This window comes from Drosophila sechellia, chromosome 3L, assembly GCF_004382195.2.
Source record: "Drosophila sechellia strain sech25 chromosome 3L, ASM438219v1, whole genome shotgun sequence".
Classification (NCBI taxonomy): domain Eukaryota; kingdom Metazoa; phylum Arthropoda; class Insecta; order Diptera; family Drosophilidae; genus Drosophila; species Drosophila sechellia.
In genome coordinates, this window is record NC_045951.1 from 17,687,530 (window position 1) to 17,702,314 (window position 14,785).

Consider the following 14,785-nt stretch of genomic DNA (forward strand, 5'->3'; position numbering starts at 1 on the left):
AAAATAAAACCGCAGAAGTAAAGAGCGTGGAAGGAAATCCCGACTAGCCAAGTGCGAAATGCCCAGACATTTGCCTCAAAGATTTCATAACTTCTCATAATGGCCCAGACGACGAGAGAAGCAGGAGCGAAAAGACTTACGCCCGACTGAATATAGTTGGTTGACTTTGGGGACTCAAAAGAGAGAGAAAGAGAGAGAGCGTAGAGCCTAGGCTGCGCCCTCCGCTTGGTGGGCCTCACTTTCACTTACTGGTCTTTCTTCGGCTTCCGCACGAAACTTGGTCAAAATGCAAAACAAACTTGGCGCGCAAAAAAAACCGAAACAGCCAGGGGCGCCAAAACAAGGGAGTGGGAATAAAAATGCTAATCCTTAACAAATAATATGCTGAAATATTAATTTAATTCGACTATTCTTTGGATTCTAAAATAAATAGTATGATATAATAGATAAATTAATAAAAAAGAGATAAATAATGCTTAAGTATAAACTGATATTAATTAATCTTTATGGCACACATAACATGATTAAGAAAAAGAATTTCGTGAATGTTAAATTTTCTCCATCCCCTTTTCAAATTGCCCCACCGCCTCTGGAGCCCAAAACCCACACAGGGGAGTGTGAGCTTTACACAACAAGTGATTTCTTGGGGCCTACACTTGAGGTTCGGCCAGCGACTGTCGGTCTCCGCTGCTCTTTGTTTACGTTTAAGTTGAAGTTAACGTATGCTTGTTTTTTATGCGGCGCTTTTGCGGCTTAAAGCGGCAGCAGGTCGCTTCAGTCAGTCCAAGACTTTAAGCGCACCAAGTCGCCTGCCGCTCCACTCCAAAAAGCCGAGACTTTCGGAGGCCCACACATACATACAGTGGTGTTACGATATATTACCCAACAACAGGCGGCGACCATGAATCTGCGGTATATCTGCACTGTGGCTCTCGTGCCAACGCTCTGCGTGCTGCTGGTGCTTCTGCTGGAATTCGTGGAGGAGGGTCTGGCCCAGAATTCCGACCCCCTTTTCGAGCTTCCCGTCCAGCTGGTCGGCTTCCCCGTAATCGTGCTATCCGTCCGCCTGTCCCAGTTCGCCAAGAAGTTGGCCTACTCCCTCAGTCCCAGTAAGTTCGTCGCCCATCGCAATAAGCTCTTAATTTCTTCGCCCAATCGAGTGAAAGTTAAAATATTTTGTGCATAAATTAAGTGTTTTGCATTGTTTAAATCAGTGCAGGAATTCGGTGGAGAAATTTCCCAAATTAAGCAGTCAAATTATTGTACGTCTCCTTTCCACTCGAGTAAGCTTTACCCATTTTAAATAATGCATCTTAAATAACTGAATGAAGTGAAGTACATTGAGAAAGTAATTATGGGTAAAACAATAAAGTGTGGCAAAATAACACTATATTTAAACAACATTTCCTATGCACAATTATCTTTTAAATGATTTTTAATATCCCAACATTAAATCTATAATTCGACTGGAAAACTATCAAACTTGCTCGCTCGCTTTGGGCTTAAAAAGTATTAATGTTATTGATGTTAAATAATTCATAAATAAAATATAATCATACAATATTTTTCTTGGTAAATTTCTGGAGCAACTTTTTTAAGTTTATCCAGTTCCTAGCCTATTTTTTCATCGATTGCTAATGCAATGCGATTAGAAAACACCATTCAAAGTGGTTTTTATTAATTCACATTTGATAAAGAAATATACTCCCTTCATAAATATTGTATGCATGTACATTGTAATAATTTATGTACCCTTTGGTACTTATAATGCAAAATACAAATACACTGTCCGTTTAGGCACATCAACCCATTTTGTAAATGCGTGTCTATTGCTGATATTTGTGACTTGTTGCTCATTGCTCTGGACTGTAAAAACCTGATCTGCAAGTGCGATGACAAAAGCGGCTGCCAACCATCGTGGTCGTCCACTTAGCCGACTAAATGTGAAATTGGGTCAAGGCTGTCTGCAAGCCAGGGGCTTCAGCCATATAAATTGCCACTCCGCCGAGGCGGAAACCAAATATCAGTAAAATATGTTGACAGCTGAGTCGATACACTTTAGGCATGAGTAATCAGGGAAATACCCCGAAACTTCAATAAATATCTTCACTTTTTGGATAACTTTAAAGCTCAGCGGAAGACAGATGGACTAGTGAAATTTGTTTAGTAGTTTAGTTTTCATTAGTAGTTTAGTAGTTCAATAGCCATTGATTTCCATTATAAGCTTTATTAAAAGTTTTATGCTAAAATATTAGATAATGTAGATAATGTAGGAAGCATACCAATTGGAGCTTCGTTACTTTTTAATATCTTGGTCAAATTATTATTAATCAAATCGTATAACCAAGTCTTAAATTATGTTGCTATATTTGAACTCGGGACTGCTAAATATAATATTTTAAATGATAATTTTTTACAATTTCGAACAGGTACATATAGATCTCGCACCAGAAGGGATACCGCTCATCCTCTGGCTCTTGATGCCGAACTGGCCCAGAAACAGATCCTGGGTGAGTTCGGACCCCATGCCTGCATCCTGGAGGAGCCGTGCCGTGTCCACGCCTCTAAATATTCAGGCAGTTCTGATGGCCGATTCCCTGACGGAAAAGCAAAGCCACATGCTGCCTGGTCGGAAGTGTTGAGGTAGGTTATATATAATAAAAAGGGCTTAGCTACTACTAACACAAGAACTATTATTAATCAAACGCATGCAGCTATGGTGGTTGTTTTTAAATATAATAATTGACACCCTTATGGCTTTCTGTATGAATATATACATAGAAATAGTTCAATGCTCTAGTATTTTTGGTTGTTTAATTTTTTAGAATCTCTTTCTTTCTTTTAAAATCATAAAAAAAGGGCAAGATCTCAAGTTCTTTAAGCTTGCCAATACAATTTAGTAACCTTGAATTCTTTAAGGATGTGATTGTGATTCTCATTTAATTTATCATACCCTTGTCTTAAGGAAATCCAAGAGGGTCCTGGCTGCAATCAGCGATTTCGAGTACTTTTCCCTATTCCTGCTGACTTTATGGCTCACTCACTCAACTCAAACTGGCTGTAACAACTTGAACTTCAGTTGGATTTGGTTCCTTTTCTGTTCTGCGATTGCATTTCTTATGGCCACGTTTGCAGTTTGGCGCTGCTGCAGTTGTCATTTGGCAAATGAATGGCTTGTTTTTAGCTAAAGCAAAATGTTTTCCAATCAATTTTTATATCTCCTTGTTGTCGCTGTCTCATCCTGGAGTTCGCAGTTTGCCCATTGTCATTGGCATTGCTAACTCATCTGTGCATAATTTAATGTATCCCAGGGTTCCCCAAGTTTAAAACTGCGTGTCACGAGTTGGACTCCGACTTTGGATTTCAATTTGTAAGTTTACATAAATTTAGTTTGGCTTGCCAGTTCCTGATGAGTTGGTTGCCCTCGCAGCTTGCCATTGTCATGGTAATGCTGGAAGACATCAAGTTATTCTTCTCACCCGTCAAAAGTATCCAGATAACCCCTGCTAACTGCTGTGATTCATAATTAATGCGCTTGTCTCTGCAGCGTCTTCCGTGATTTTTTCATTGGGACTTTTCCGTAATAAAAGAAAGGAAGCTTGGCTGGTCAGTGGTAGTAAAACATTTTTATTGTTCCACCAGTTTTCCATTTAAAAATACTCGTATTTAAGGCGTACAGGACGAACAAAGGGCAGCTTAAAGAAAAGCTTCTTAGGAGGGCCCTTCGGCAGACGTGTCGTATGCGTAACATTTTCTTGTTTGGCCACTCTCCATTTATTCTATTTAATATTTTGCGATATCGCAAAAAGGTTTCCACATGCATCTGACACTTTCACACTTAATGTGCAAAAATGTTCACCCTTCATCCCATCATCGCCCAAAATGGACAAAAGTTGTTTGGCCAACGTGTCAAGAGCAAATATTCAAAATTATTTTTGAAATGTTCGTCTGTCTGAGCCCTCACCTTCATTCCTGACCTGACCCGACCTGAGTCTAAAACTGAGACTGGTTTTGGTTTTTGTTTAGTTTTCGTTGCGCTGCAAATGTAATTGGCATTAGAAGAAGTTCTCTGCAACTCGACGTGTTTTGTAATAATAAAATATGATTAAAGTTTTTGATTAAATTTATGAAAGTGCCCGGTGGGAAATGGCATGCCAATGCTGGCTTTCCTCCAGCTCTTGGTCAGTTTTCCACGTCTCTTTGTTGTTGCTACACCGATTTTCCGGAGGGCAGCTGCAGATGTGTTTGTTACCGAGTTGATTAAATTATGCCACTGCAGACGTGTGAAATTTGAACTGTCCATGGGTCCGTAGGTGTGAAGCAAAGGGTTATGCGGCAGAGTGGGATGTTATCACAAAGTAATCAGAAGGGTCCTGTCCAAAAAGGCTACATATGCAATTTTCTTCTGAATAGAGAAGGGAATACATTACATTATAAATAACTGAGTTAGTTAGTTTCAAGAGATAAGTTAAATGGAGAAGAAGGTTAAATTATTTAGTATATATTGCCTATCCCAAAGCATGCATGTGAATAACTATTTATAGTTCAATACTTACATTTTTTAATTTCACATTTATTTAAAAAATATATTGCATTTATATTTAGATTTCAAAATAAATTATAAGTATTCATATATACATAAAAAATCGATCAATGAAAGTAAAGCCCGCAAGAATAGTGGCTTTAATCAACCGCAATTTTTTCCCCTGCTTGATACATACCGCCTCAACTCATTACCCCCTTATAAGCATCATCCACATCCCGACCATTATGCAAATAACCCAAGTGAAGCCCACTCCCCACCAAACACATTTTGCATTGTGAAGGAAAACTCTTCCTTTGGGGCTGCTGTTGAAAATTGCTTTTGTTTTTAGTTCAGGGATGGAGCCTCTGTTGTTATGTGTGCATATTACCCACTTACTTATGAGTAATTATTTCTGTAATCCGCTTTCCGATTCCCCCCGCCCGGAACATGCAACACGGATATCCAACGGCCAACAGGAACTACAAAGTGCAATCGGGCGTCAGTGGGATGAAGCAATGGTACCTGCTGTCCCTGTTCATCGGCGATGCTGTGCGGGATGTGCCGCTGTGCAAGCACCTGGCCAAAAGGATGCCCTGTCCAGGAGTCGGACCTCTGCCGGCGCCGCAACCACGGTGAAGATCTGGTCGGACCCGCCTCCTCAGGGGCATTTCGTATCGAGGAGGGAGGATGGGCATCCGGATGGAGTCCCCTTAGTCAGTCGCATCGGACATCTTTGTTAATCATCCATCTCTCGGCACTCACATCCAGCTGCCATGTGCGGTCCTTGTACACCCCATCATTTCGTTGTACTTTTAGTTGATTTTAAGGGTTTTAATTTAAACGAACGACCGCCAACAGACGTAGGCGCTTAGATTTATGAGTAAGCAAATAAATAAACAAACCAGTTGGAAAAAATCAACCCAAATTTGTGTGTTCCTATGCCGGGACATGTCTGGAGTCCCTCAATTTTCTGCTCGGACAATGCATTTCCCGTTCCCCATTTTTTCGCCGAGTAAAGAAGCGAAAATTGATACCCCAAAGAGCGTGCAGCAAAAAATTCGGCCCGTCTGCAACACCACTCGCAATTTGTTGACGCAGGGCATTAAGATGCAGGGGAATGGGCTTCCAAATACCCTAAAAATTGTATGGATGCATCTGCATATACATGAAGGATAATTCCTTAAACTAAAGATTTATTGTCAATCTATTAAGTCAAATATGTACGAAAATCATTTAAATTTGAAAAGTATTTTTTAAAAATTCTATTTTTAAACAGCAATATCTGAGGTTCCCCATTTCGAGTCCGTCAACAATCAGAATCCATCCTTTGAATTTAGTCACAATTTTGGCCAAGTCGTTTTCTTTACTTTATTTGATTTGAAGTTTTCGTACTCCACTATGCCCTTCCCCATAGAACAACAGACTAAAAAACAAGGGGGGTCTCTGAACTCATACCCCAACTTTAAATCCCCAAGCCTGTGTTTCCCATTTATTAACTCTTTGCATATGGTTTGCATACAAACGGCGGCTGCTGTCGGCGTCCCGAGTGCTGTAAATAAAATAAGACGACAGCAACTGCAGCAGCAAATGTCGCCGGGGGCTTTCCCTTTTCCATGGCAACCCTGACAACTCTGGTCGCTTGGGCCGCACAAAAGTATGCTGCACTTTTTGTGCACTTTTGAATTTTCTGTGTGATTTTCCTGCTGACAAACGCTCGACCATTTGGGAAAATGCTGTCGGGGAAAAAAGAATAAATTTATTTCTGGGCGCTCCTAGGGACTTCAACTAGAACTGCATTCCTACTGACTTCTTGTTTGTACCCTCTATTAATAAACAGCTTTAACATAAAAATAAATAAATGATTTAAATATAAATAAATAAACAAACATGAAAAATAAGAAATCAATTCAGAAAAGAATAAATGTATTCCTGTTAATATGTCTTTTAGTATGTCCTTTAAGCTTTTGATATTAAAACGAGGGTATTTTCTATTTCATCTAAATTATTTGAAAAAATTGTTTTTTTTTTCATTTTGGCGTTTCCATTATTGTCCCGGTTTATCACATTTAATTTTTCAAACGTATTCCTGTTGCCGCTAGATTTATGCGGCAATTCCGCTGGCAGCTCGTTCTACTTGTTGAAACAATGGTCGCCGATGAAGAAAGTTGTTCCTTTTGCATACACTCGGTTGATTGAATTATGTTTTATTAATAAATAAGTGTTTAAAGAGTTAAATATTTACAGACTTATGTGACTAAGTGGTGGCCTGCCTCTGTGTGGGTCTTAATTGTTAACCCATAATAGTTTCTATAAACGCAAAGATAGGAAACTTAAGCAATACAAATCAAAACTGGTCTAGTTAAACTACTAAGAATTATAACAATCAAAGTACGACATCGTTTTTGAAAAATTATTTACAATTTTAAAAGAATTCACAATATGTATTTATTTCTTCTAGACCCATTTTAAAGTTTTTAAATCTATGTTAACCTGTTTTAAGATAAACCTTACTGCCATCTGGACGTATATAGTACTCGTTAACACCCTGCGAGTTTGTAACATAGATATTTTTGTCGTCTTCGTAGTGGGGCTTTTGATTTTGATTGCTCCCATAACGATTATCACTGATGTAGTTTGCATTGGGGTAGTTGTAATGCGGTCGTTCATTTGTGGGATTTTCAAAGCGAACCTTGTTTCCTGGCATATATTCTCCGTAGTTCAGGGAATTGAAGCCACCCTCCAATCGGTAGTGGTTGTGGGGTCTATGCTCATCGCTGACCACTAAGCGATCCTCCTTGGGCTCTCCAATCTCATTGTACCCATAGGTGGGAGCATAAGTGGGGCGATTGAGGATCTTGCCCTTGCGAATGTGCTGTTCATAGTGATCGGGGAAGATAACACGAGCTCCTCGCTGCGGAGGAGCTGCATCATCGTAAACTGCATTTGGGGCAGGGCTGTCATCCTTAAAGGATTGTTCGTTATATAGTGCCTCTCGAATGCGCAGGATCTGAGCCTGCTGCCTCCGGATTTCTTCTTCCCGAAGTTGCTCCCTGCGAACTTCCTCTTCTCGAAGTTGTTCCTCTCGGAACTGTTGTTTCTTGATTTGCTCGTCTCGGAAGAGTTCTTCTTTGATTTGCAGTTCCCGGATCTGCTCCTCTAGGATTCTGGCCTCTCTCAATTCAGCTTCTCTGAACTGTTCCTCCTCCCTTATCCTTTCCTCTTCCAGCCTCTGCTCGTCCAGATGGTCGTTGGTGTCCCTAAACACAATCCTCTTTCCTCTGCGCTTATCCACGCCCAAGTCAGATTGGGAGAGGCCATTGGGAAGGACAACTTTCCATCCATCCATGAACGATAATTCCTTGCCACGCCGAACACTTTCAGATGGTTCATCACGATCTACCGGAAATTTCAGTTTTCGTTGGGCGGCATCGCGGTTAAACTCCCGGATAACATCCGCTGGCGTGGCATCCGGAAATCGAACAGATCCTTCTTCGACTTGTTCCTCGCTTTGAATGTCCTTAAAGTTAACCACCCGACCTTCTCCTTCATCTTCGGGAAACTGCAGGACTCCAATTAGTTCTGTGTGCGCCTTGGCAGCTTCCTCCTCTTCATCATCCTGGAACTTTACCAGCTGACTCGTTTGCGTGTCCAGGTTGTCCTCTTCGTCATGGAAGTCTTCATCCAAATCTATGCTCCTCCTCCTTCTCCTCCTCTGGTACTCGACTCCATTTAGGTATTCGGATAGCACCTGGGTGAAAAAGCTTCCGATTCCGCTGGTTATATCCGTGGAGGGACGCTTAGTGGGTCGCGGTGCGGGTCGTGGTGTGGTGTAACTCTGACCTCCACCACCTCCTGTCAAAGCTGAGAAAATGCTAAGCAAGGAGCCGGAATCGCCTTCTGCTTGCTGGGAGGCCACTGGCTTTTCCTCTGGCTCACTGAAGAACTTGAAAAATCCGCCGCGATGATTGTTTAAATAATGAATGATTTCCATCTGTTGATGAAGAAGATTTTCATGAATTAAAATAACGACAATGTTATCCAAAGTAAAAATATACAATATAAAATTACTCACATCATTTTTGGGACACTTTACGTAGGTCTGAATGCAACTTTTCTCTCCACCGCTCAATCCAAGAAGGGCAGCTCTTCCATAAATAAGAGCAGGTGATGCCACTGGAAATCCAGCAAGGAAACTGCATTAAGAAGTAAATGAAATTAGTTATTATATCTTTACATTTTCAATGTATTCATACTCTACAAACAGTAGGAAGGGTATAAAAGTAACTAAATACAATCTGACAGAAAATGTATGTTCCCATTATTATCTTAAAGCTTAGTTAGATGTTCAGTAGCTGTGTCCATTTAACAATGATGGCTACCCTAGAATCGTTCGATGTGCATGAAAATTTCACCCCTTAAGCTTCTCCTATAAGTTACACAAGTAATGCAACTCCATCTGCCCTTTGGACTCTCTCTAGGCCGCTTATAAAACTTAATTGACTCGAAGCCAAGAATTTGCCAAAGCCAAAACAATTTCAATTTACAATGGGTACTATCGCAACCCCCATCCCATTTCCCATTCTCCGCAGAAAATCCCCACCAGACGTAGCTCATTTAATGGAACAATCAATATGGTCTGCAAGGCAGTAATGAAGTCTAATCCCATTTAACGCTGCACCACAGAACCAAGATGCCCCCATCTGCCTCAAAATGCAAATTTAATAATATTTACTCACAACTAAAGCCCCTGCAAAATGGGGACCAGCCCATTCCATTCCACTGAAAACAAATTCTACCATTATTAAAAGGTAAAAAGGTGTAACATTAAATGATAAAAAATGGTATAACAAAATTATACTATATTTGATATTATAGGCAAAAATTTTCTTTTAATAAGAGAGCAAACTATTCAAGTAAAAAAGTTCCAAATATATATTAAGCATTTTAATATAAAATTATAAATTTATTTTTAAATAAAAATCTTTAAGCTCACGGACTAATTTTGGACATTACACTTGTCTCTTATGAAAAGTAAATTAGAATTACTGAAATATTAAGTACTAATATTATATTATTGCTTATTTTTCTCAGTGCAATCAGACTATTCTCCCACCCTCCTGATATACTCACTTGGTTATGGCCGGGGATGTAACGAATCCGGGCAATTGGCCACGTAACGTTTGACCGGCAATCATCTGGCAGAGCACCTTGGGCACGCACTGCAAATCGTCGTTGCGAGCGATGTTCTCCAGTGCCCTAATGAGCTGTGTGTTGGGCGGTCGACTTCCTCCCAGCCCCCCGGATTGCTGTCCTGCTCCTCCTTGTGCGCCGGCGAAAGCGCCGAGGAGACTGCCTAATGGGCTGGACGACTGCGTGGACGCGGAGGGGGCGCCACCGCCGCCCAGGAGGAGATTCGTAAATTGTGGTGCGTACAGCGAGGCCAGGGTGGCCAATCCGCCGCCCACTCCGCCGCCGGAGCCACCGACACCCGGTGACTGAGTGGCAGGACGATAGTTGAACTGCTGCTGCGGCTGCTGGAAGTGCTGGGACTGCGGTGGTGGTATCTCTCCAATTTGGTACTCGTAGTAATTGTGTCCCGGCCTGGGCCGCTGGGGTAGTCCGGCCCCAGGAACTCCTGCTCCTCCATTCTGGGGGTTGTACTGATAGTTTCCAAACTGCGTCTGAATCTGCACAATGAAAAATAATGGTGTGGGTTTGGAAATTTAATATTGTAAAATATTTTTGCATATGTACTTCCCTAATACTAAACCAATATATATTGTTATTCATTTGGAAATAAATATCGTATTGATTCGGAATTAATACGTAAAAAATACTTATTTTCCATTTAATATCTTTCTTATATATGATTTTTCCTTGGTGTACCTGGTTTGGGTTCTGTATTTGTGTCTGCTGTGGGTTTGGCCGCTTCGAATAATTATCGAAGTTGTTTGCATAATTAGACGAGCCTGGAGGTGGCGCTCCACCTGCTCCTCCTGATCCCCCTGCTCCCCCACGATTTGGCTTGATGTCTTGGCGTTGGTACAGCGGTCGCTGCTTTGGCTGCTGGGGCACGAAATTGGAAGTTTGCTCGGCCGCATAGCTGGGCGGTGGGTAATCATGGCTATCATAGGAGATTTTGTGCGCGGCTGTGGTGGGCGGTGGTGGAAGCGAGGGCGGTGGCCTTGTGGGGCGTCGATACGAGGGGGCGGGGCTTTCATCGAAGACGTAGCCAGGTCGCTTTAGATAAACATCCTCCACGTGGCCAGGATGCGGCTGCTGGTGGTTTTGCTGGTGGCTTCCCACCAGCAGGGAAGATTGCACGGTATAGGCCTGATCGTCTTGGGCTGGCTGCTCACGTTGATATTGAATTATAGAAGGCGGAGTGGGTGTGTAGCGGTAGTTCTGTTGGGTGTACGGATCCAGGTAGCTAACTACCGGCGTTGTGGGCAGCGGTGTGCTCTGAAACACCGAGTGCGACTCCTGGGGAAAGGAGAACTGCTTGTCCAATGCCACCTGCTGTCCCAGAGAACTGGGAAGTTCGTGCTTGTAGTTCGGTTCCAAATAGCTCGGAGGATAACGGGTGTAACCAGACTGGGGCATCACATCGGAGGGCGTGAAGTCCAGCATTTGAGAGGGTCTAAATCCTCCGCCCGTTGTCACTCTGGCTGAAGTTTCGGGAAAACTGTGACCAACTGAAGCTTCTTCAGAGGGAAAGAAGTTTTTCAGTTTCACGGATATCTGTTCGTCCTCACTGGGGAAAAAAAGTTATGAGTATTTAAATTGATATATCATAGTAGTGTAACTAAAAAAATATAGCCAAGATATATAAATAAATCTATAAATATTTTTTATTATTTATTTATTTATCTTAATGATCTAAAACCATAAGCTTTCTATAATTATATAGTTTTTGGAATAAGGATTACTTGTTATAATAATTAGTTATACAAAGTAAGGACACAAAAAATCTCTACAACAGAGGCTTAGGGATATTTGCATAATCAAGAGAGCTCAATCAACTTACCCGTTGCCATTTCTTATGCACGACACGTCGAGGACTAATGCGATAATTAGAATTGCAATTTTGCATTGCACACTTCGCGGCTCCCATAGCAATTGCATTTTGCGGGTGGAGTTTGAGGAAAATGTGGAAAATCCCGCTGCTCACGTCAGCGATTCATAAGCTCAAGCCAAACTGTCTTTGCACGTCGCCTAAACCGGGAAAATGGAATGGTGAAAAACATCATAAAAACTTGCTGTCAAACTCAAACTACAAAAGAATTCGCACTATTTCCGACGACTTGTGCTCGACATTTTCTTGCTACATTTGCACATAAATTTATAGATTTACCACCCACTGTTACCCCACGGGAATGCACATTTGCATTCATATTAATGCAATTCTCACGTGCTATCCGCCGAAAGGAGTTCTCCCTGCCGACGACATTTGTTTAATTCGGTTTTTTATGATTGCGCCGTGTTTATGCAACCGCACGACCGCCAGAAATAATCGGATACCATCATCTTCAGTCCCGGCGAACCATGCAAAATTATTCGGATTATTGTCAAGTTTTATTTGGCGGGACGCTGACAGGCTTTAAAAGTTTAATGCCCACGGCGATTTGGTTTCTTTTTATACTCGGCTTCTATTAGGACAAGTTTCTAGAGTGCATATAGCCAAGTTCTAAATAGTCTGGTTGGGAATATACTCATTGCCATGATTGGTCTTTGTTCGTTTATATTTGTTCATATAAAAATATAAGTTATAGACTTGGAAAGTTCGGATTCAACTGTATTCATGTAAATAAATTAGCCATATATGTAAATGATTTAGTTAAAGCTGGGCCTAAATGTTTATAAATTACTTATTACTAGTCGAGTTTAAAAAAACTAATCACTATCCTAATAGACTTTCATTCTTATTGTTATATCGTTTTTACAAATCAGATTTTAATAATCAGTGAAAGTGTGCCTTATGTTCTTGAGCAAACCTTCTCTCAATATCTTCTCTTTCTTATTGATTTCTTTGGTTTTTGGCACACACTTATTGATTTGGGTTTCTTAACTCTTTTTGTCTTCTGCAAACCATAAATTTCACCATAAAATATGCACAGTTTGTCGCGTTGTTCAGTGCGTCATTTAGCGCTCTTCGATTTCCATTTGCATTTAAAGGGAGTCAAGGTTGTTTTACCAGACACTCTGTGTGTGTGAACGGAAATGTAAAGCACTTTTTAAAGATGACGCACAGAAAATTTCGAAAATATGTGGTTAAAGTCTTACTGTGTTCGCAGCATCTGTGCCGAGTTAAAAATATATTATTTATGTTTGTGCTTGTGCGATATAAAAACAACTCCTATGCCAAATGTCTTGTTGAATATAAAATTTAAATTCCTTGCAATTGCAAACGGAGACGGGCAACAGACTTTTCCAGCAGTAATTGCAGCCAAAAATTTTATGATGCCATCCGGAGGGGAAAGATACGGCGGGGATATTCGGGGAAGTACCAGAAAACTGCATTTGCCGCTGGCTGGCGCCAGAGGGCGCTGCACTAAACCAAAAGACAGCAGACGGCAATGGAAGTTTACAACAAGAAATGGCAGCTAATATTAGAAGGGGCGGCTGACTGCAGCAGGTGCAAGGATCACAAAATGCACATCGATGGGGGGGAGGGGGGAGTGGCCAAGTGGGGGAAGGACACCGACAACGACACCCAAACGAGAAGGCGGCGACACGAAAGGACACTTTACGCTCGAGATGCGTTCCAAATTGTGCGGGCAAAGACGAACACGGATGCGGATGCGGATATGGCGTACGTGTTGTGAATTCTTTGGGGAAGTATCCCCTGCTTGTCAAATTACATAATCCACTCAACACGCCTCCCTGCTCCAACGCCCACCAATTAGCTTTAATGTCCAAGGCGTGCTGAGGTTCGAATTGAGTCTTATTGAAGGACTCGCACAGACAAAAAATTAAATCATAATGGGGAAGTTAATATTTTTGGAAGCTTCGGACAGATTGAAGTTTTTAGAGCGACACACAGTTGAAGTTTTAAAATATCTTATTATTATTTACTGTTTAATTTGATTTTATTTTCATTTGGTTCACTTTACAAATAAATGCAACTATTTTAAATAATACTTTTATTTTTAGCTATGAAATTTTGTTTTGATTTAAACCACTTTATTGTGCACCCAATGAGACACCGATTTTTTTAATGCCATTTTTGCGCAATTCTTCGCTGCTTCCACCTCAATCCACAACTTTCTTTTCGCTCTTCCTGGCTGGCTGAACTCGAAAATTGCCCAGGTGCGTTTCTAGACACAAATGCTATGCTTTGTTTGGTTTTTGAATTGCTTCATTTGAGGAGTAGTTTATTTAGGGGCCCGGCTTTTGATTTCGATTTGCACACTTTCGGTTTCGATTTTCGCCGTGGGTTTTTTCCCAAACTTACTCACTGCACTTTTGTGTTCGGCGCCGCTTCTTTTTCTCCGCGTGTCTCAAACGAAACTGAAAGCGAAATGAGATTCGAAACTGGTTAAGTTTTGAGCTAAAGCTACGCAACAGAGGACGTAAGCGTTGTAAAACTAAAGCTAAAAGCCAAGCGCGCAGACGATTCGACGACGACGTCTTTCCGGCTTTAAGTTCGGCGATCGTTTGACACGCGACGCCGGCGCAGAAAAGCCACTAAGCCATTTCTCTACAGATATGTATATCCGAAGTCTTATGGCCTGGCGGAGAGAGAGCTCCACTACCACTCGACTTGGCCAGGTGGATAAGCGTTAACGGGGGTACAGAGAAGCTCGACCAGTTGGGTCTCTTTGAAGGTCAATGGTTTAAAGTTAAAATGCTAAACGAAGTTTTGGGCTTTTCCAACAAAATATACATTTAAAATATAAGCTTCAGGTGTGTTTCTCAGTAAAGAAATTCCAATTATCAGATTAGGAGTTTTTACGACATATAAGTTTTTTAATTTTGTTATTACTCTTATTGAGTTTATAACAAGTAATCTAAAAGTATATTTGAGGATCGAATAAGAACTTTTTACCCTTTATAACCATATGTAAATACATTCTTGCAACATGGCTAACGAACTACTTAAACTATTACACTAACCAAACCGATTGCTCAGTACTAAACTCTGAGCAGATCATTCAACTCGCTTACACACGGCGTTATCAATTACAATTACATCTGCAGTGCGCTGCTTAATTGGCGCATTTGTTACACTTTTCGAGTGAGAAATAATTGACCAACGAG

General features: G+C 41.1%; 2 protein-coding genes across 3 annotated transcripts; one reads left to right on the top strand and one right to left on the bottom strand.

Annotated features, from left to right (window-relative positions):
* Positions 1-795: 795 nt before the first annotated feature.
* Positions 796-5,444, top strand: LOC6618293. Its single transcript, XM_002042530.2, has 3 exons — positions 796-1,109; positions 2,430-2,643; positions 5,002-5,444. The coding sequence occupies exons 1-3, from the start codon at positions 902-904 to the stop codon at positions 5,159-5,161; spliced, it is 582 nt and encodes a 193-aa protein (XP_002042566.1). The 5' UTR covers positions 796-901; the 3' UTR covers positions 5,162-5,444.
* Positions 5,445-6,718: 1,274 nt separating this feature from the next.
* On the bottom strand, positions 6,719-14,130 carry LOC6618295. 2 transcript variants are annotated; one of them, XM_032719296.1, is made up of 6 exons: positions 13,984-14,130; positions 11,553-11,740; positions 10,412-11,279; positions 9,656-10,212; positions 8,598-8,718; positions 6,719-8,516 (listed from the first exon to the last, which is right to left on the bottom strand). In XM_032719296.1, the coding sequence occupies exons 2-6, from the start codon at positions 11,648-11,650 to the stop codon at positions 7,011-7,013; spliced, it is 3,150 nt and encodes a 1,049-aa protein (XP_032575187.1). In that variant the 5' UTR covers positions 11,651-11,740; positions 13,984-14,130; the 3' UTR covers positions 6,719-7,010. The 2 variants fall into 2 exon arrangements, with proteins under 2 accessions (XP_032575187.1, XP_002042568.2); XM_002042532.2 differs by having other exon boundaries at positions 13,980-14,130.
* Between the last annotated feature and the right edge of the window lie 655 nt (positions 14,131-14,785).